The sequence below is a fragment of the Lynx rufus genome, unplaced genomic scaffold, assembly GCF_022079265.1.
Source record: "Lynx rufus isolate CCGP_SWC_20201006 ecotype Redwood Valley unplaced genomic scaffold, mLynRuf1.p SCAF_9, whole genome shotgun sequence".
In the NCBI taxonomy this organism is placed as follows: Eukaryota; Metazoa; Chordata; class Mammalia; order Carnivora; family Felidae; genus Lynx; species Lynx rufus.
This window is the reverse complement of record NW_025814897.1, coordinates 98,862,501-98,884,936: the sequence shown is the minus strand read 5'-3', so window position 1 is coordinate 98,884,936 and position 22,436 is coordinate 98,862,501. Positions and strand designations below refer to the sequence as shown.

The 22,436-nt window shown below is 42.3% G+C and overlaps 1 protein-coding gene across 11 annotated transcripts in view; it reads left to right on the top strand.

Annotated features, from left to right (window-relative positions):
* AMBRA1 (autophagy and beclin 1 regulator 1) overlaps positions 1-22,436 on the top strand; it is a 179,506-nt gene that overhangs the window by 80,607 nt on the left and 76,463 nt on the right. For all 11 annotated transcript variants that reach the window (XM_047072308.1, XM_047072303.1, XM_047072313.1 and 8 more), the window contains 2 exons: positions 4,665-4,745; positions 5,429-5,529. In XM_047072308.1, the coding sequence (XP_046928264.1) occupies positions 4,665-4,745; positions 5,429-5,529 (182 nt within the window). The remainder of the gene's footprint in view (positions 1-4,664; positions 4,746-5,428; positions 5,530-22,436) is intronic.

The following is a 22,436-nucleotide window of genomic DNA, read 5'->3' as shown; positions in this document are numbered from 1 at the left end:
TTGTTTTTTTAATTTTTTTTTAACGTTTATTTATTTTTGAGCCAGAGAGAGACAGAGCACGAACGGGGGAGGGTCAGAGAGAGGGAGACATAGAATCCGAAACAGGCTCCAGGCTCTGAGCTGTCAGCACAGAGCCCGACGCAGGGCTCGAACTCACGGACTGCGAGATCATGACCTGAGCCGAAGTCGGCTGCTTAACCGACTGAGCCACCCAGGTGCCCCTATAGATTTGTTTTTTAATGTAAAATGCACAGTAGGAATATGGAATATGTGCAGATGAAATGAAAGGTGGAATAAGGGAAGAGAGAAATTTGTAAATGGTAATTATCTATTACTGTTCCTTATGGAAAAGTTAAAGCTCTGCAGTTCCAAGGGGGCCGTGCTCTTAGTTGTCCCCTGTGAATGATACCCCCAGAGCCTGAGCCTTCCTCCCAGAAATCTAAACCCTTACACGTGTGCACAGTCCTTGGCATAGAGATGGGGGCCTCGGTTTCTTACCAAGAGCACCTGGGTAAGGAAAGGACTTGTGCCATCCAGGGACAGGAATACCAACTAGGCCTTCTGTTGTCTGGAAATTGAATAAAAACAGAAGAGCATAGGGAGACACTTATTTTTTTAATAGTCTAATTTTCAGCAAAGTCAACTGTGTATTGTCGAGAGGACAATGGCCTTTTGAGCTTTTTGCTCAAGAGCCTCATTTATAAAGGCCCGAGTCAGAGCCATTTGTCATGAGGAGGAATGACAAGCTGACTGTCTGGTCAGGACTCAGCCGGCAGTCTGTAGGTGTATTTTTCATTCCTTTAAATTATAGCCTCTCTCTGAGGCAATTAATCCCAGGCATTTAGCAAGAGTCGCTGCTGTGTTTCTCTCCCTTGTTCCAGAGATGCATTTTCTTATACTTGGCATTTGTCTTGGATGCCTTATTGTTTGAAGGGTGTTTTTTTTTCCCTTATAAAATCTTTTACAAGAAAGTCTTATTCCCTCCACCCCTTGTCCTTCCCAAATACCCCTCTGAGAGTTAATCAGAGATGTACAGAGTTCAGCAGCTGGGAAAGCCATTAATAACTCTGCCAGCTTCTGTCCTGCTGGCTTAAAGGCACCTTCTGGCTGATGAAATTGATGAGGATTTCTCTTGGTGTTTCCCTGAAAAGCGTTCTGGTGACAAATAGTCCTCCTGTGAGGGAGGAGCAGAATCAGCATATTTGCATACTCTTCCTCATGGCTTTTTTTTGTTTGTTTTTTTAAGTCTCAGTATGGAAGGGCACGGGCTGTGTTATGTTAGGCCCCAGTACATAGCTCCGTCCACCATTCCTAAGGTAAACCGTCTCCCTGGGTCTGCCTTTACCTACTGCTCATTTGGCAGACCTCCTCCAGTCCACTCACGTCAGTCTCTGCCTCACTAGTTTTGCCTCCTTCAGCTCGTGCAGCCTTGCCTCATGTTGATCCTGTATCAGCACTGATGTGAGTGGCAGAGTCTGTGTGGTTTTCTCAGTACAGCGTTATTTTAAGTATTTTTAACTCCTTTGCCCTTTTCCTGGAACTCTTACCACTCTCCCCCTTCCCTGCTGGCTTCTCATCCCCACTGGAGATAGGCTGTGCGCTGAAATTTGTTTCCTCAGTCTAACTCCTTATTTCTGAATCCTTCCTTCTTTCCAGACTACAGAATGCGGAGTCATCAGTTGTTCTCTTCACCTCTATTTTACTGGAGCTGTGCATTTAGTTAGGGATTTCTGTGGCCAGTACTAATGTCCAGGGCCTTTTTCCCTCTTCTTTCCTCCCTTGAACATTCTGGTCTTTGCCACCTTACCCATTCCTGTTTTCAGGGTTTTTCTTAGAACGGTATTTAAGCTGTTTTTCTCCTAGTGAAGGCTGTTTTCTCCTAGATGTCCTTTGCTGTTTTCTCCCATAGGTAGCACCTCATCTGTTGTGTTCACCACGTTTCAGTTTTCTAGTCCTTGTGAGTCCCATGATGTTACTCCTCCCCTTTGCTAGAATTCTCAGTGCTTTTAATTTGAAGTCTTCTCTACATTTTATTGAGATGCCATTTAGCTCCTGCTTCTCTATCATTAGTCAAGATGTTAAGCTGAGGACCAGCAGATGCATCTCTGCTCAACATATTGATTTTTTTATGGTGCCAAATGTGACCATCAGTCTGAGACTTTGTTTGTATCTGAGCCAGCTGATCTCATTCGTATTTTCCTGTATATCCTCCAGTGATCTCTGAATACTATAAAGCCATTATCTCTGGCCATGTTTTGTGTCTCACTCCCCCCCGCTTTTTCAAATGGAAGGAGAAACTGAATCAGAAAGTTGGTTGTTTGTAGGTGTTAGAAAAGAGGCTTGTGAATTATGTCGAAAGAGCCCGGAAATTTCCCCAGCCCTGGTGTGTTTGTTCATTTTTCTAAACTGTCTTCTGGTGTCCTTTCACCAAGCTCTGTGCCGTCTTTGAGCACTGGCAACTGCTGAGCAGTAGAACGATCTAGCACACTGGCTTCTCCTTCCCTACTCTTCACCAGATAGAGTATTGTTTGTCGTCCGGAGGGAGAGACATCTTGGGACCTTACAGAAGCCAGTTGTCAGCTCCACAGTGTGATTCTGGGAAGGCCAGCTCTCTCTCCTAGCTACAGAACAAGTACTCACAGTTATCCCATGATGTTTCTTTCTACAGCTTAGTTTTTAACCTTTTTGAGGCTTGGGACCCTTCTTTTCCTTAGGGCCCTTTTTAACTTCAAAATGTTTGCTAACTTTTCTCATGATAATTAGCTGGACTTTTAGTGCCCTTTGAGAAGTAAAATACGCTGTTATGAAAAGCTATCATGAATTCATTTGTATTTTTAAGTGAATTGGTACTTTGATCAAAACTTGAAGCTGGATTTATTTGAAAATCAATAATATGCTAAATTTGAGAACTAACTTATTTGTTTGATATTCATTTATTCCTTGTGTACACGTGGCTGCCAAAATCTTATAACAATTTGTGGGCTTCCCAGAGCCGTGATCTACTGTTCAGGAACTCCTGATTTCATTGTTGTTTTTAATAACCTTTTTACTTTCCATATGGTCTTTTCTCTCTCTCCCTCCCCTTGCCTCTCCCTTCATCTATAGAGTTTCAAGTCAAAGGGATATGACATGTTAAGGAAAACAACAGTATGCCTTCTCTTTGGGGAAAATAAAGACCGAGTACTGACTTTTAATGGATCAGCTTCCAATATCCCTGATATTGATTTCTCTGTTAATGTTCAGCATCCAAACCCACCAAAATATAAAAACCTTCCTAGGCTTTCATTTCTGGCTTGTAAAGCTCCCAGTGGCCCATTTGAAAGCCAGAGTATTGTCTTAACTTTGGTTCCAAGGCCAGTTTGAAGGTGATCTCATTAAGTTGAAGATAATCCAAAGGGAGAACTCAGAAAAAATACCAGATCAAGCTTTCAGAGGTTCATTTATTTTGTGGAGTTGGTTAAGCAGCTAATTAACTGCTCTGTCCAGCCAGTGCCCTTTGGCTTATTGTTCCTTTGATGCATTGGAAACTAAGCCACGTGAAGTCCCTGTCTTCCCTTTTCTTGTAGGAGGCAGCAAAGTATAGGGGAAAGAGCAAGGGCTTCAGAATCAGATAGATACTCCTTGAATTCTGCCTCAGCCACTTACTCGTTGTGTGACCTTGGGCATTTGCCTCTCTGCTCCTTCATTTCCGTATCTATAAAACAAAGCTACTAATAATACCTCATGGGGTAGTTAGAAGGATTAAATAGAATAATGTATTAATAACCTTTATATTAGAACTTAATAGATATTTAATAAATGGTGGTTATTACTATTATTTTAACAGACCATAAAGAAAAACACCTAGACTTTTTTTCTTTTTACTCAAATGCTTGGGATTACATTGTCTAATACTCTTCATCATTGCCAATTTTGCAGTCCCTAATAGAAGGGACTGCTTAGTCTTTTTGTTGTGTTGTTTTTCTTTCACTTTTCATGAGTGATTTTTCCACACCAAAGGCCTAAACAGATTCATTTAGAGATAACCATTTGCTGAATGAAATCAATGGGAGGATTCCTTCAGGATCCCCCAAAGCCAAAATTTCTCTGTCTTTCAATCTAGAAAAAGTTTATACATTTCCATTCCAGGTCCCTTTAGAGGACTTTTGATTTCAGTTTCAGATCAGAGATCACATTAACTCGTGAAAAATCTTCTTCCTTCTTACTGAGCTGTTAGAAAATGTTTATAAATCTTCTGGTTGGGGTACTCCAGAAATGTATATATTAAAAAGAATTTTGTAATGTTTATTTATTTGAAAGAGAGAGAGATTAGTGAGCGCACGTGCAAATGGGGGAGGGGCAGAGAGAGAGAGGGAGACACAGAATCCGAAGCAGTCTCCAGGCTCTGAGCTGTTGGCACAGAGCTTGATGTGGGGCTTGAGCCCACAAGCCACGAGATCATGACCTGAGCTGCAGTCAGATGCTCAGATGACTGAGCCACCTAGGCTCCCTCAGAATTGTAGTGTATTAATGTGCCCTCCAAATTAGTAAGCAACCAGATGACTCATTTCTCTGGGATCTTCACCTAAGTGTAGGAACTTAGTTTAGGGGATGTTTGTCTTTTGGGCTATTATCTGGTTCTGCTTTAATGACTCTCTTATATGTAGTCTTTTTGTTTTCTCCAGGGACAATGGTGACAGATCCAGGCACCGAGCTCCACGCAATGCCCGGATGTCTGCACCTTCACTTGGACGTTTTGTCCCAAGGTAAGAACTTGGTAGTTAGCCTTTATGAGGGAGCCTTTATGAGAGCCTCGTTTCATTTTTAAACCTACTTTCTGCTGGGGCGCCTGGGTGGCGCAGTCGGTTAAGCGTCCGACTTCAGCCAGGTCACGATCTCGCGGTCCGTGAGTTCGAGCCCCGCGTCAGGCTCTGGGCTGATGGCTCGGAGCCTGGAGCCTGTTTCCGATTCTGTGTCTGCCTCTCTCTCTCTGCCCCTCCCCCGTTCATGCTCTGTCTCTCTCTGTCCCAAAAATAAATAAACGTTGAAAAAAAAAAAATTTTAAATAAAAAAAAAAAAATAAACCTACTTTCTGAGCTTTGGATTCCATATCTGAAATTATTTCCTAGTGAGCCTATAATCCAGCCCTGCCACCTAATGACTTGACAGGAGATGATTGGCCGCAATGAAAAGAGATGGACAAGTGGCACTGGGAGCATCCTATTCAAGATTAGAAGCCCCGCAAAACTGCAGAAGAAAGATCAGGAAGGAGATACAAATCTGCAGAAGGATAAATCCCAGCAATTTTTACTCCGTGTTGGGCTTCTGTGGATTCCTAGGTTTAGTGGATCCCTTAGCTTTGATTTTTTGGGGTACGTGGATAGTGTATCTCCTTTGTGTTGTAGTAGTAGTCTTTTATAGGCTTTTCACATGTGGTTCCTTCTTACAGGCGTTTCTTGCTGCCTGAGTACTTGCCTTATGCGGGGATTTTTCACGAACGTGGACAGCCTGGCTTGGCTACTCACTCTTCTGTTAACAGAGTCCTGGCAGGTAAGGAGGTGTTTCTTTGAATTTTGAAAAGCTGAAAGGGCGAGAAGCCAGATAAAGCTGTCCCTTCCTTTACTTATGTGGATGTGATGGCCTCTTGGCATCTGGCTGAAAACTGTTTTGAGGTCTTATACTCAGTTCCTTACTTCAATGCAGGAAGCTAGGATGGGACAAAGCTGTTTATCTTGCCCATTCCCACTTTCCTCATTTTTTTTTTTTTTCAAAAAATTGTTTAAACTACTTATTTCTTAATCCAGCAATTAGATTCTGGCTATGCTTTTAATTGAATGATAAAGGTGTCTTGTTCGTGTTTTGGTTGGTGAGATGCTTATGAACCAGATCCTGTGATTTAATTAGGAGCTTAATGCACACCTCTTCAACCCTTCACTCATCTGCCAGTAGATGGAGTTTCCAGGCACTGTGGAATCTTCCAGGGAAGGATGAGAAGAGACCCATAGAGCTGGCTCAGAAATCTCAGAAACAGAAAATGGGCTGGACAAGCCCAGCTGAGGCAGTTTTATGGTGACTGAATAGCTTAGTGACCCATGTTTATGGGCTAAGATATGTGACCAGGCTGTCATACATGGTATATGCTCCTGCTTCTGGGCAGTGTCTAGAGAAGGAAACAAAGCAGAATTCTGGTTTTTCCTGACAAAGGTTATTTCCCCATCATGCACTTTCCTCCCTTTCCCCCTCACCTCCACTGCCAACCTCTGTATTTATGTATGTAAAGGCATAAAAGGTATAAAAATGAATCCACATTTATGTGTGTCTTTAATAAGCATCTATTAAAAATTTCATAAAGACATTATGTTTTGGAAAACCTGGTCCATCGTGGTGGTTAAAGGTAGGAAGGGATCTCCGTGAGGCAGTGGCACTGTCAGCCCAAGAGAATGTGATTTCTAACCAAGCTACTGTGACATCCGGAAGGCCATGGGATCTGGCCTCCCCTAGGCAGGACCATCCTTGACCCCAGTGTCAAGGCCTAGAAATCCCAGAAACCTCAGTGGTTTCTCTGCTAGACACCAGGACTTTGTAGGCCCACCTTGCTGGGGGGGCAGACTATAGCATGGTCTCCTGACAACCTCATCCTAGGACCTCTGGCCCTATTTGGTATAAGACCCCATGCCTCTATGCGTCTCCATGCTTGGTGTTTCTGTGTGGCTTGGCTAATGGCACATAGAAGCTCCTCCCTGGCAGATAATCACTTGCTGCCAGGCAATACTACAGAGCTCTTCTCCACCCTTTGTTCCAGACATCTGCCTCCACCACCCCACACAGCACCTCCTGCTCCTCTACTGCTGGAAAATCTATTTCCTTGGCATTTAGCTTTTTGTGGGAACAGCTGTATGTTTTTTTCTTCTTTTGATTTAAGAACTCTACCTACATTTCCTGTTACCCTACTTTATGCCTAGAGGTCTGATCCCCATACGGCCCACTTTCACTTATGAATACTTTTGACTATTGGGGTTGTGTTCTAGCAGGCAGTTGTTTAGAGATATGAAATCTACTGAGCAAAGTTCTCTAACAAAGGATGCCAAGTATCTCAAGGGGAAGGAAATCTAGATTCTTAAGAATCTCACTTGAGTTAGGTTAGCAGATGATTTCCATTCACAATTAACTAGTTTCTTCTGTTTTCTCAAGATACATGTTACAGAGAACCTATTGGTCTTTTCTTAAAAGCCTCATCATTTGTAGATACAGGTTTCCTCTGCTATTCAGAAGTAGAGTGTTCCTGGGGAACCCGGGTGGCTCAGTCGGTTACACGTCCGACTCTTGATTTCGGCTCAGGTCATGCATGATCTCTGGGTCCGTGATATCGAGTCCCACATTGGGCTCAGTGTGGAATGTGGAACCTGCTTGGGATTCATTCTCTCTCTCTCTCTCTCTCTCTCCCTCTCCCTCACTTCCTCCCTCTCTCTCTCTCTCTGCCCCTCCCTTGTTTGTGCTCACTCATGCACTCTCTCTGTCAAAATAAATAAACTTAAAAAAAACAAAAAAACAAAAAACCCCCAGAGTGTTCCTATAAAGCCTTTCACAAGCCAAAATGACGCAAAGCAAAGGAGCAATTACCATTAATTTATATGGCAAAATTTTTTAGTGTACCCAGACCCCAAAAATAACCTCTCTCAGGCTTTTCTCATACTTTAAGACACATCTTGCTAATGGATACAGAAAATAGAGATAAAGCACAAATGTGCTCACAGACACAGTTCAAAGCTATGGCAGCTTGATGCCCAGGGTGCATGCTGCCTCTGCAATAGCTCTCTATAAAACAAACGCTGAACGCTATTTTCACTTTTTGCCTTTTTTCATTAAAGTGAAAATCAGAATCCTCTTTGGATTTTCTTCAGTTAGTGAAAACAAATACGATTGTAGGCCTTTTGTAAAAGTGAAGCGGTGTAACACAGATTTTCAGGAAATGGGGGTACCTGTAATTTGGATGTCCCTCTAGATTCTGTTGACAGCTGTATTACTTTTATTCTTCTCTTGAGAACATTTTAATAATAATGATAATAACAACAACCCCCCAAAGTCTCTCTTTTATTGAGCACTTGCTGTATAGTAGGGAGTATTTTAAGTGCTTTACCAGTAAATCAGTAATCCTGAGATAGGTGCTATTACCTAATTAACAGTGGACAAAACTAAAGCCCAGAAGGCTAACTCGCCCAGAGTAATACAGCTAGAAGTTGGGGAGCCAGAACAAAGCCAGGCAGCCGGACTCCAGAGTCTCCTAGTCTGCTTCCCTACAGTTATTTTAAAGGACAGAGCGTCAAAATAGCGTTCTTCTTCAAGGACCTTAATCTAGAAGAAGTTATTCAGGGTTTTTCTTACTTGCTTTAATTCCTCTGTTTTAAGTGATTTCTAGACGTAGCCTTTTATGAACCAGCAGTGCTTGCTGAAGAAAATCATTATGTACTAGCCTTTTCTCTAAGCCTTCTTGCCCTCCTGGACACAGATGTTTTGCTTTTTATTACACTTACTGTGATCATGTAATAGAGCTCCTAAAGTAATGACTTTTTTGGGCTTTTAGCAGTAAGCGCTCCTAGTTTTCCTGGAGAGGCACCTTTCACTTGTGTGATTGGATTGCAGTTGTGATGGTCTCAACACAATTATATTCAACAGGTATTTGTTCTGTAGCTATGTACCAGGCACTGTTCTAGGCTACCAGAGTGAATAATAGGCATGGCTCCTGTGCTCCTGTAGCTCAAAGGCTAGATGGTTGACCATCCCTGAATCTTGCTGTTTGGTTCTTAGCTCCAAACATAAAGCCAGACCCTTTGAAAGGTGAATGCCTTTTTGCAGGGGTGAAGCATATACACACCTTTAGTTTTAGGAGGTGTGACCAGTACTGTTGTGACAAATGAGTCTCCAGTGGATGGTAGCCAAAGCCATTCAGAGTCATCAACAAAAATGGATTTGCAGAAAATTAAGATCCATTCTGCCTACTTCCTCCCACATGAGCCTGAGAGTGATAATAGAAAACAGAAGCTACTACAGAGAAGTGTTTTGATTGTTAATTTTCATCTCTTCCTCTTTATCTTGGTGCCTCCCCCCAATTCTGTAGGTTGCCAGTGGCCTCCAGTCACCCATTTATCCACGTCTTGCCTCTTCTTTAGCAGCACAAGTTCTGAACCTGTACTTAAAGAGATATAAGTGAATTTAAAGCTACTGCAGCTCTACCAGGTAGATTTTTTGGGAAAAACACAGAAGTCTGGGGAGCTCCCCCTGCTGACTTTTTAGTAATAACAGCCACTGATAACAAAGAAGGACATGAAGTTAATGACCGCTTCCTATGGGCCACGTGCTGTTCTAAGTGCTTTCCCATGCATGACCTCCTATAAAACATTGTGGCAACCCTGTGAAGTAGGTGGTGCAGTTCCATTCTGCAGGGAAGAAAACTGACATTCAGAGAAGTTAGGTCACTTGCCCAATATAACACGGTGAGAGGCAGACCCAGAACTTTAAACCAGGTCTGTTTGCCTGACTCATAATCTTCTGTGCCCTGTTTTGTCTGAGTTCAAGTAGGGAGTAACTGCCAAAAGGTTCATAAGCTTACAGTATTTTTCTGCATGTTTGAGGTCTCATAAAAGTGAAATGAGGAGTTCTGGCTTTTGACATCTTCCTGGTAATTACTGGAAGAAAAGAAACTTCTGAGGGATAGGGACCTGGATAATGTAGGGTATTAGTTATATGTCCTGCCTAATCTTTTTGACTTTCATCCTAATGATCATCTGTTCCCAGCACATGTGGGCCTGATGTACTTAATTTAGTGTTTTGATTAAAATCAATGGGAAGTGTCAGGATTTTCTTGCTCCTTGCCACAGGTCACTGGGACCTGGTCAAGTGCCCTGGGCTAGAGATGGCTTTGTGCCCAGTCATCCACATTTTTCTCTTATGATTTCTTCTTTGACCCACTAGACGCTTAGGAGTGTGTGCTTTGGGGTGCCTGGGTGGCTCAGTCGGTTAAGCATCTGACTTCAGCTCAGGTCATGATCTTGCGGTTTGTGGGTTTGAGCCCCACATCGGGCTCTGTGCTGACAGCTTAGAGCCTGGAGCCTGCTTCGGATTCTGTCTTCCTTTCTCTCTGCCCCTCCCTGGCTCATATTCTCTTTCTCTCTCTCTCAAAAGTAAATAAACATTAAAAAAAAAAAAAAAAGGAGTGTGCTTCAATTTTCACATATTTGTGAATTTACCAAATTTCTTTCTGTTGATTTCTTACTTAATGTCCCTGGGGCATATGATTTCAATTATCTTAAATTTATTGAAACTTGTTTTATGGTTTAGCACATGGTCTGTCCTGGAGAATGTTACCTGTGTGCTTGACAAGGATGTGTGTTTTGTTTTCATTGCATGGAGTGTGCTGTCGATGCCAAGGAGATCTACTTGGTTGATGGTGGTGTTCAAGTTTTGTATATCATTGCTGATTTTCAGTCTAGTTGGCCTATCCTTTGTTAAGGAAATTTCCAGTTATTATTGAATTGTGTATTTCTCCCTTCAGTTTTGTCACATTTTACTGCATATATTTTGAGACCCTGTTGTTAAGTACGTATATTTTTATAGTTGTTATGCCTTCCTGATTAATTCTTTTATCATATAAAATATTCCTCTGTCTTTAGTAATACTGTCTTGAAATCTAACTTTTCTTATGTTGTTATAGCTCTCCAGCTATTTTATGGCTGTTGATTATGTGATATATATATTTTCCATCCTTTTAACTTTCAATATATATTTCTGAATCTAAAAGTCTAAAGTATGTCTCTTATAGAAAACATATACAGTTGAGCTTTGGACAATACAGGGGTTAGGAGCATGACCCCGTGTAGTCGAAAATCTATGTATAACTTTTGACACCCCAAAACTTAACTACTAATAGCCTACTGTTGACTGGAAGCCTTACCAATAACATAAACAGTTGATTAATATGTTATTTTCTGTATTGTATACATTATATACTGTATTCTAATCATAAAGTGAGTCAGAGAAAAGAAAATGTTAAGAAAATCATAAGGAAGAAAAAAATACATTTATTTTTTATTATTTTTTAATGTTTTTTGTTTGTTTTTCAATGTTTATGTTTTTGAGAAAGAGGGAGACAGAGACAGAGCAGGGGAGGGGCAGAGAGAGAGGGAGACACAGAATCTGAAGCAGGCTCCAGACTCTGAGCTGTCAGCACAGAGCCTGATGTGGGGCTCGAACTCGCGAACCACGAGATCATGACCTGAGCTGAAGTTGGCTGCTTAACCGATTGAGCCATCCAGGTGCCCCAGAAAAAAATACATTTATAGTACTGTATTGTATTTATCAAAAAAAAATCTACATCTAAGTGGACCCATGCAGTTCAAACTTGTGTTATTGATTTTTGTTTTTTATCCAGCCTGACAATCTCTACCTTTGATTGGATTATTTATTTCATTCACATTTAATGTAGTTGGTATAGTTGAATTTTTGTGTACCATTTAGCTATTTTCTGTATTTCTCTTGTCTTTTTTGTTCCTGTTTCTCCTTTGCTTACTTTTTTAATATTAAGTGGATATCTTCTAATGTACCATGTTAATCTCTTTACTGATTTTTAAATTGTCTTTTGTCAGAATCTATTTCAGACTTAATACAGACTTAATTCTGGTAAGATACAGAAACTTTGCTACACTATAGTTGTATTCCCTTCTCTTTCCTTTGTGCTACTGTTGTTATGTATATTGCATCTATATATATTACAAACCCAGCAATGCAGTGTTAGAATAATTGCTTTATATAATCTCATGTCCCAGGCATCCTTCTGTTTATTGCCTGTTGTGGGTAAGACAGAGCTACCTCTTTTGTAAGACTTTTCTTTTCCTTGTTAACTTTATTTTTGTTTGTCTTTTGCCTCTCTCCTCTCTATTAAAAACACTTGTCCTCTCTCTTAGATGTTCCCTATTTCCCTGGTACCTCAAGGAATTGCTTGTAGGAGGCCTGTCTGCTCTAGTTTGGCCATTTGGTGAGCATCTGGGGCCTTGGGCTTGCTGACTTTTAGGAATTAGCTTGATTTCTCAACCCAATATCATAGTGCTTTAATGCAACACATTGTCTAATTACTATATACTAGATCTTTGCGTAAATTGACAAATCTGGGAAAGATGAACAGTAGCGAGTGCATTTGAGGGTCATCACGGCATACTTAAATGAATATGAAGAGAAATAAATAATAGTTCTGGTGTTAGACCCTTTATCTCCATGTCCTATACCTCTCTGGTACCTAGTAGCCAGGCAAATAAAGTGAGTGACACATTGCAACTCAGCATCAATTAAGATGGCTGTTTATAAACCCCAGATAAATGGACAATTAGTGGTGGTGGTCGTAGCTAGTGCTCCTTTAATAATTAACCCAATTACCTTTCCTTCTGCTCCAGTGATGAAAGTGAAGGCCATAAGGGGCTGGCTTGGTTGCCTGGGAAACAGAGAAGTAAATGCAGCAGCCCTTCCAGAGAACCCAGCCTTCCCAGATGCCTTACAGGACCCAGGACTTTGACTTACTTGGTGTCCACCGGTCCTTGGAGTGTCTGGGTCCATTCTACCCCGACGCTTCACTGCGTCTCCTTAACACCACTAGTGAAAAGTGTGCTTACTGAGACCCTGGGTCTTAGTTTCTAAGCTGAATTGCCTGTGCTGCTTCAGGTTTTTCTAGAGGAAAATATTGGGCTTTGTCAATGAACTTTTCTGTCCCTTTTATATTACGTGACTAAGTTTTTCTGTGCCTCTGTCTTTCCCCCAGGAAATTTCCTCTGGATCTTTCTCCACTGATGCTTCACACTAAACTATGCCCTTCCTGGGCTGTCCTTTTGAAGTGTGTGTAGCACTTTCCAAATGCTTAGCGTTTTTTCAAGGCACTTTGGGTCTTATGAAAGAATTCAATAGTTCTGCCTTTAGGGAGTTTACAGTCTAGCCAGGGAGTGGCCTGATTTTCTATTTGTTTTGGCCCTGCTACTAAAAAAAAACAAACAAATTTAATAAATCCCCTAGGACTTTAACTGCCAATCCTGATTAGTTAAGGAGGATACGGCTCAAACCTGGCTCGGACCAAGGATTTATGTCTTTTGCTACAGTTTGAAGAACTTCTCAACATGTCCCCATTTTTTTTAAATAGGTCTATGAGGATCAATAAGTGAAGTTTGGGAAGGACAGCTGCCGGTTACAGTATATACTGCTTGGGAGGCAGTATAGCAAAATGTTTAAGGGTTTGGATTCCAGAGCCAGACTGTCTAGGTTCAGATATTCATTCTGCTACTTCCCAACAGTATTAATTCAGTTAATTTATTTTACCTTTTGGGGCCCCAGTTTCTTGATCTGTAAAATGGGCATAAGAATAGTACTTAGCTTATAGGATTGTTTTAAGGATTAAATGAGTTAAATGAGTGAAAATAAGGAGACACTTAGAATAGTATTTTTTTGGCACACAATAAATATTCAGTAGATGTTAGCTATTATCGTTACTATTATTTTTATTATAAATTTTGGAGACCAGTATGAATTGGAGCGGTGCCAGTCTCCTCACTGATTATAACCTTGCTGATCTGCCACTGTTCTGTCTTCTCCCAAATGGTGCTCTTCCTGGGTCCCAAGCAGAGCTTTTCCTCCTTTTGCTGTGGTCAGTGAGTTGAAAATACTGTGGGCCTTTTGCTCTATGGCACCAACAGATGGTAACCTGAGAGTCCTTGTGTTGATAATTTGACAGTCTAGTGTGTCACCTGTTGCCCTTAGTCATGTCACCCAAGTGGGGAAGAATAGAGGAGTTTGCATATGACAAACTGTTTTCTGTCCCTGACTTGTATTAATAAAATAAGCATCTACTCAGCAGACCAAGTGTTTGCCTCTGTGTAACCATGGCAACATGAGATACTCAAAGTGTACTTCCTGGACCCCGTAGCATCATTAGCTGGGAACGTGTTATAAATGCATATCCTTGGGCCCTACTCCAAACCCACTGAATCAGAAATTCTGATTGTAGGACCCAGGAGTTTGTGTTTTAAAGAGTCTTTTTGGTGATCTTGGTGTATTTTAAAACTTGAGAACTCACTGAGCTAGGAACAGATGTAGAGACAGAGTCATGGGAAGAGATGAGGTGGTAATACCAGGAACCCAACATACATTAGTGCTGGTGAGCCCCTGTTGTATAACTCTTCTTCATGTGGAGCTGTTAATAATGGGGAAGAATGAATGAATACACAATTACCTAAAGGGTGCTCAGCTGGTATATCAGCCATTTTGATTCAGTAAGCATTTGTTAAGCTTCTGTTGTTTATACAGCACAGTATTAGGTATCCAGGTATCCAGGTGAACATGACATGATCTCTGCCCTCCAAAAACATCTACTAAGTTGGTATTATGCTATAAATGCTAAACTAGGCGTATAAACAGAAGCCTGGCTGTGAGAGTTCAGCACCTTACAGTATTTCTGCAGCAGAAAGTAGAAGGACTTGACCTATAACCTCTCCCCCAACTTCTTAACTAATTTCCCACCTGTTCCTCTTTCTCCTCCCCAAAAGAGAAGTATTAGCATCCGCATATCTGGATTGAGACCCCACTGTTTACTTGTACTTTTAAGTTCTCTGTATTCTGAGGCTTCCCCAGACCTAGAGTGATCTCAGAGTTTATTAAGACCCGTGATTGTGTGTACTCCTTAGAAATACTACTCATTTTGAAGGTGCCACCTGAAGACGGCCTCTAATCTGAAGTATTCACTGTAATGCCAGAACCTTTACTTCCCTCTTCTTAGGTTCTGATTGGTTTTGCTTTGACATATTTTGCAACCCCTCAAAACAAATGATATAATATAGAAATCTACAGAGGGGATGTGAGGAAAGAAAAAGCTAAATGTGAGGTCAGTGCCCATATTTCCTAGTGGACACAGCAGCCAGACAGTCTCCACTTTATTCAAGATTAGAGATCTTCCACAACACCCGGAAAGACTTGGAACAACCCTTATGCTGTCGCATCTACTCCATCAGTTTAACCCACATGATCAATGTAAATGCTGAAAGCTAATAAACCATGCTAACCTTCCACCTCCTCCTTTTAAAAACTCTGAGCTCACATTAGCTTTTCTTTCTCTTTCTCTTTTTATGAGCTCAAGCAGCCTCATTTATTCCAAACTGGCTGGAAATGCCATGGGAGCTGGCAGACAGCACCTCTCACCCTCTTTACCAAAGTAGAGCCAACCTGTGGGTGTTAATTTCCTTTCTTTAACAACTGCTGATCCACAAGGCCAACTCTTCCCCAGGGTCCCTGTGCCACTCAGCTGGAAGCCAAGAACGAGCATGGATATCTTGGTATAAGACATAATGTGGAAAGAGGCACCTGCAGATGGGTGACCAGGGACCTTTTGGAGTGTTGAGACCCCCTGGAGGTGTTTCTTTTGGCTAGGAGTTAATTTTCACCCCAGAGCCAGATAGTTATCCTGTAACCACAGCTTTTCATTATAACAGGGCTACTGAAATGAGTCCCTTGGTTTGTCCTAAGCCGATCTCACTGCAGCTGTATGCGCCATGCAAAAGGGACCCAGCTTCACTCCTGTTGGCTTGAGCTATGGGACTGTATTCTTGGGGTATGCCTGCCTGGCAATAAACTCATGATCTTTATTTTTGTGGCTTATGGCTGGTGAAGCACAAGCCAAAAGCATTTTCTCCTAAGCAGAGAATTTAACTGGTCTAGGCTACCAAGGAACAGACAGAAAGGTGGACAGAATGTAGAAGGTCAGAGTTCCCAGTGGGAACAGGGTACTGTTGAGAAAGGTGAGGTGTACGTTACGCATGTGAGGAAAGTGTATCCTTTGTTTTCATAAATAAATCTGGCTAGAAAGGTAAATTTTCTCTAGAATCTGCCATATTACCAATGGCTGCTTTTGGTAATGCCTGCAGTCTTTTAGACTTCCACAGCAGTCTTTTATTTTGAAAGAGAGAGAGAGAGAGAGAGAGAGAGAGAGAGAGAGAGGGAGAAGAGAGGGGGGAGGGGCAGAGAGAGAGGGAGAGACAAAATCTGAGGAAGGCTCCATGCTTAGTGGGGAGCCCTACATGGGGTGTGGTTGCATGACCATGAAAGCATGACCTAAGCTGATGGAATCAAGTGTCAGGGAGGTTCAACCAGTTGAGCCACCTAGGTGCCTTTGTGATTCAACTGAGCCACCCAGGCACCCCTAACAACAATCTTTTTATTACAGTTTCCCTTGGACTAGTAACATAAAGGAGTGACATGGAAATACAGTCACTCCCGCCAATTAGAGTGAAGTTTTACCTGGGCATATAGCTCAGAGACTGTGCTAGTTCATTAACAGCACTTAAAATTATCCAACATTACCCTGCATGCTGAACTGGCAAAAGGGGTTGTGGAAAGAAAGAACATGGTAAGTCAAGCTTAGATTTGACCATGAGCTGGTGTTAGATCACATTTGCAAATGTAATGGCCGTGGAATATGGTGCTTCAAATGTGCTTTAAGACATACAAACAAATCCAAGGGCACTTACTATATGTCAAGTACTATTCTAAGCACTTCTTACATGTTCACTTAATCTTCACAACATTCTAGTATGTCCTGTTACTCCTCATTTTTGCAGATGAGGAAACTGAGGCATAGAGAGATTAAGTAATTTGCCCAAGACCACAGCTAGTACTTGACAGAGTGGGAAGTGGGACTCAGGCAGTCTCGCTTTAGATTGGGACTTTTCAAATAGAATCATCATGGGGTATGGGAGACTCCTTGTTGGTAGAAAAACAGACTGAAATTTAAACTCTGGCTTTACTTTAAGAGAACAAAAATAATTTGTTCGGCTCCCAAGACTACTACTGGGGAGGGGGCTACGAATTCTGTTATATTCTTGTTGCAGCTCCTTTCCCCTACAAAGGGGGCCCTGTAGAATTACATTCCCAAACAATGAATCCTGAAGAGGTAATTACACTGTTGCCATCCCATTGGGAAGAAGGCTGGGGCGGTGATTACATTCCAAAACAAAGCTGTTCGGGTATAATTGCACTGTGCTGCTCTTATCAGTCTGGGGAAGGCAGGCCTCTGGTCTCCATCCTCATTTGTTTTTGAGATGAAATCCGAATAGCATTCAATTAATAGTCAAGACCCAGGCGCAGGGAAGTCAGCCAAAAGAGCAAAGAGGACATTAACTTGCTATTGGCATTTTCCTTCTACTTAAGTTTTGCAGACCTTTAAGTATCAGCAAATTTGAGGGAGAGCCCATTTGAGAAAATGTATTTGCTGCTAATGAAGGGTTAGAGACCCTTGCTTAGAGGCTGTGCCCCGAAGCCCTCATTGGCCTTTATGTTAGAGGAGAGATGGTTGGGTAGCAGTGAAATTTCCCTCATCCATCAACAGCTTTTGCTCTATCAAAAGATGGCCCTGGGATGCCTGGGTAGCTCAGTCAGTGAGGCATCCATCTCTTAATTTCACCTTAGGTCATGATCTAACTCGTCGTGAGATCGAGCCCCTCATTGGGCTCTGCACTGACAGTGCTGAACTTGCTTGGGATTCTCTCTCCTTCTCTCTCTGCCCCTCCCCCATCTGTCTCATACATTCTCTCAAGTAAATAAACTTAAAAAAAAGATGCCCCCCCTTCCTTCAAATCTTCTCTAAGGCTTCTAGCGTATATGTTTTTTTTAATGTATGTGGCTTCTGGTCATGGATCAGAAAGCTTCTCTATGGTTCTATTGAGATAATAAGGCTGACTCTTGTTACATTTCAGCAATAATCTCTAGATCTGGACTGGAAGAAGAAGCAACACTAATTTAATTGTCTTGTGTTATGATTCAGAGAGCAGAAAATTGCTGGTGGCCTCTTAGGCATGCTTGTTGGACTAGAGCAGAGAAGGGGAAAAGGTGGATGTTATCAGGTTGTGCGTTACACAGACCCCTCTGAAGTGGTGTAGCCTTGGGGCACCTGCCTGGCTCAGTTGGTAGAGCATGCAACTCTTGATTTTGGGCTTGATCTCAAATGTGAGTTTGAGCCCGACATTGGGTGTAGAGATTACTACAATTAAAATCTTTAAAAAAAAAAAAAAAAAAAGAGTGGGGTAGCCTTGGCCATTGCATCAGTTAGCTCTTCCTGCCTCACAAACCACCCCAGACTTTACTTGCTTAAAACAGCATTTCTTCTTCTCGCAACTCTGTGGGTTCGATGTGTAGTTTATCTGGTCTGGGCCAACTTGGCTGCCGTCTGTGGTCAGTTGATGGCTTGGCTGGGTATGCATAGTCTTGGTGTATAGGCAGAATAATGGCTTGCCAAAAATCTCCACATCGTCATTCCTGGAGCCTGTGAATATGTTACTTTCTGTGGCAAAAGGAACTATGCAAATCTGATTGAAGTTACAGATTTTGAGGTGGGGAGAGGAATTATCTGTATGGACCCATTCTAATCACAGGAGCCCTTAAAAGTGGAAGAGAAAAGCAGGATAGTCAAAGACATTGCAGTGATAGAAGGTGAGAGTGGCCCCAGCTAACAATGACAAGGAAACAGGGACCTCAATCCTACCATTGCAAGGAGCTGAATTCTGCCAGCAACCCAAATGAATAAGGAAGAAAATCCTCCCCTAGAGCCTCCAGAAAGGAACACAGCCCTGCCAGCACCTTGATTTTTAGCCCCATAGGACCCATTGTGGATTTCTGACCTGCAGAACTGAAAGCTAGTAAATCTATGTAAAGTTTGTGGTAATTTCTAATGGTAGCCATAGAAAACTAACATACAGATGACTTCATGGACATATCTGGCAGTTGGCAGGCTGGTTAGCCTCAGTTGAGATGATTTATCTCTTTTCTGTTCACCAGTAAGCTAATTCCTGCTTCTTCATTGTAGCATCTCAGGATTCCAAAGACAGACAACAGAAGTCAGGCCTCAGTGCACAGGCCCTTTTCTGGTCTCTGGTTATATCACTTTTATTGTTCTTCCAAAGCAAGCCATGTGGCTTAAGCCTGGAGTCAGAGAGGACGCTCTTCAATGGTGCAAATACAGGGAGGCTTAACTCATTAAGGGCAATTACTGTAACCTTGTACCACAACTAAGTAGATTTTTGAGATCTGTGGTAGCCTGGTAGCTGACTCTAAACTAGTTGCTTCTTTAAGTGTCCTTACATATACTTGAAAGTTTCAGCATACCAAAAGATACAGATGTACAGATTTGGAACTTCAGAGAAACATCTTGGCTTAGATCAGTATTTGGATTGTTCTGAGAGACATGAATTTAGAAATGACATCCAGATAGGAAACTGGATCCTGGTTTTCTAGACATAATGTTTCAGAGAAACTACCTTATCTTTTCTCTTTTCTTGGGTGTTTTCTGGGATATATTTTTCTGTGCTAGAGGGTGAAAAGATGTTCAGAAGAGCTCTGTGGGTGGTTGGGCCCCTTGGGGCCACGTGTATTTCTGTGTAGGAGTAAGACTGGCAGAATTAACAGTACGAGCACTTACTAAATTGGCTGTCAGTGAACCTGTACCTGTGGCATCATTTATAATCCACAGCTCCTCTAACAGGAGCAACTTGGAAGAAAAGTTCCTGAAAACTAAGGCAAGGGATCTTTGTGTGCCCAGTCGCTGTGGCACACTGTGCCTTCTTACACCAGCAGTTGGGAGAGACTAGAATTGAGTTCCTCTCAAACACAGGACTTAGCTTTCTTTTGACCTGATTGATGAGGCTGAGAAACACACACACACACACATACACTGATTTTATGGGCTCCAAATGTGAATGCGTGGATTGGACCTCAGGCACATAGAGACAAATTTCATGTTCACCAGTGATTCTTTTAGGACTTCCTTGATGTTCTTTCAGAACCATCTCAATGGCTGGTAGGATGTACATACACTCTGCTGCTTGTGAGCCCTGGATTTTGTGGTGGGCAATTTTATTCAAAATAGGGCAGCCGATGAACAAGAGAGGTGTGTACTTATCATTGGAAATTTCAGTTGGCTTTTATGAGATCATCATCATCCAGCTTATTTTTTTTTTTTTTTAACGTTTATTTATTTTTGGGACAGAGAGAGACAGAGCATGAATGGGGGAGGGGCAGAGAGAGAGGGAGACACAGAATCGGAAACAGGCTCCAGGCTCCGAGCCATCAGCCCAGAGTCCGACGCGGGGCTCGAACTCACGGACCGCGAGATCGTGACCTGGCTGAAGTCGGACGCTTAACCGACTGCGCCACCCAGGCGCCCCATCATCCAGCTTATTAAACATCTCTTCACGGGGCACCTGGGTGGCTCAGTCGATTGAACGTCTAACTCTAGATTTTGGCTCAGGTCATGATCCCAGGGTCATGGGATCGAGCCCTGTGTTGGGCTCCATGTGCGTGGAGCCTGCTTGAGATTCTCTCCACCCACCCCCCCCCCCCGCCCCACCTTTCTCCCCCACTCCTGCTCTGTGTCTCTAAAAAAAACAAAAAAAATCTCGTTGCCCTGCCTCAAAGCTTAGCCAAATTTATGAAATGACCATGAAGCAGAAAGGGAGTTGCTGCCACTATTTGAAATGTGTGTGTGTGACCACGTTTGCTACTGGAAAGTGAAGAGAAGTGACATGCTCAGCTGAGCCTGGGAAGGGAGGAATGCAGATTCCATTCCTAAGAGGAGGTGGAGCCGTGGGGTGCCTTGGAAAGGAAGAACAGCACTAAGAATGGAAATGTACGGACTGTGCAAAGAGCTTATCTCCTCTTGCCTGATAAGAGGCCCCGAGTATGTGGTGATGAGATCCCACCACTGTCCTTCCTTTTTCTGCCTTTGCTCTTTGGGTCCCCTTCTCCTCCTACCTTTACCTTTATCTGTGATGGGTCACAGAACATGAACTTGATTTTCTTTAAGGCAAAATGAGTACAGCTAACATAAGAGGTATTTGAGAGCTTATAAAAGCCACAGAGTGTTTCTTGGTCTAACTATTTTCATTGATTCTGCTGAAGTGAGGTGACTGGGGAAAAGTGGTAAAATGCTCCATTGCTTATTAGGTAAACTAATTAAAACTGAAAATATCAGTGCAAAGCTGAAATAAGTTTTTTCAAACACCCAGTTTCTCCACCCTCATGTTCTAGGTGAAGAGCCTACAGAGATAGCTTAGGAACACCTGCTCTGAAGAAGTTTCCAGCTACTCTAACCTATGTCTTACCTCAGAAGAATTTTAAGGTCTTATTAGGGATATCCGAAGCAGGCAGCACCAAGGGTCACCTTGGGAATCTTTAGATACCTTTCTACCACTACTGTCCAACCCAAGCCACCCCTAAAATCTGTCATCTAAGTGAAAACAGTGAGCTTGCTTTGACCACTTGGTGGAAGTAAGAGAGAAATTAGAGATTATAGTGGTGACAGAAAGGCTGCCTGGCTGTTCATTCCCCTTAACTTCATGTCCCTTTCTACTGTTAGTTCCAGGTACTCTGTGTTTTAAGCTTGGTTAGCACAGACTTATTAGTCTTTGTTTTCAGGCACCAGGTAGAGTTGTCTACCTTTTCCTTCATGTTATTAGTGTCTCTCCCAGGTGGGAAAGGGGCTTTCTTCAGAAAAGCTAATGCAGTTCTGAAGAGAGAGAGAGAGATTGTGCTCTTTTCTGACATCCGAAGAAAAGCCATTAGAGTTTAGCAATCCTGGAAAAAATAATCTTGGTATTTTGGGATATCCTTTATTTTAAGATGCCTGCTTTCAGAGCGCCTGGCTGGCTCAGTCAGTAGAGCATGTGACTCTTGACCTTGGGGTCGTGAGTTCAAGCCCCACATTGGGCATAGAGCTTACTTTAAAAAGAAAAAAGGTTGGGGGTGCCTGGGTGGCTGAGTTGGTTAAGCAGCTGGCTCTTGGTTTCAACTCAGCTCGTGATCTCACGGTTTGTGGGTTTGAGCCCTGCATTGGGCTCCATGCTGATGGTGCAGAGCCTGCTTGCAGTTCTCTCTCCCTCTCTCTGCCTCTAAACAAACAAACAAACAAACAAACAAACAAAAAGATGCCTGCTTTCTTTGCCCTCCTTATTCTGAATGTCACAGCCTCCCATTGCACCTCCTTCCAGATCTGAGACCTTAGAGTAAAAGTGAAAAGTGTATGGCAAAAAATTATGGGATTCTTTTGTTTTATTTTATTTTATTTTATTTTATTTTATTTTATTTTATTTTATCATTTCATTTCAAGTATATTTATTTTGAGAGAGAGAGAGAGAGAGTGTGTGCACGTGTGCATGTGAGCAGGCACACAAGCAGGGGAAAGGGCAGGGAGAAAGAGAGAGGGAGAATCCCAAGCAGGCTCCATGACCTGAGCCAAAGTCAGATGCTTAATTGAGCCACCCAGGCGCCCATTATGGGATTCTTATATCAAGAGATAAGCAATGTTGGTCACGATTTGACTATTTTACATTTTACAATTTATGTGACTCATAACTTGTGTAGGGAGTATAACTGAAACAAACTATCAAACT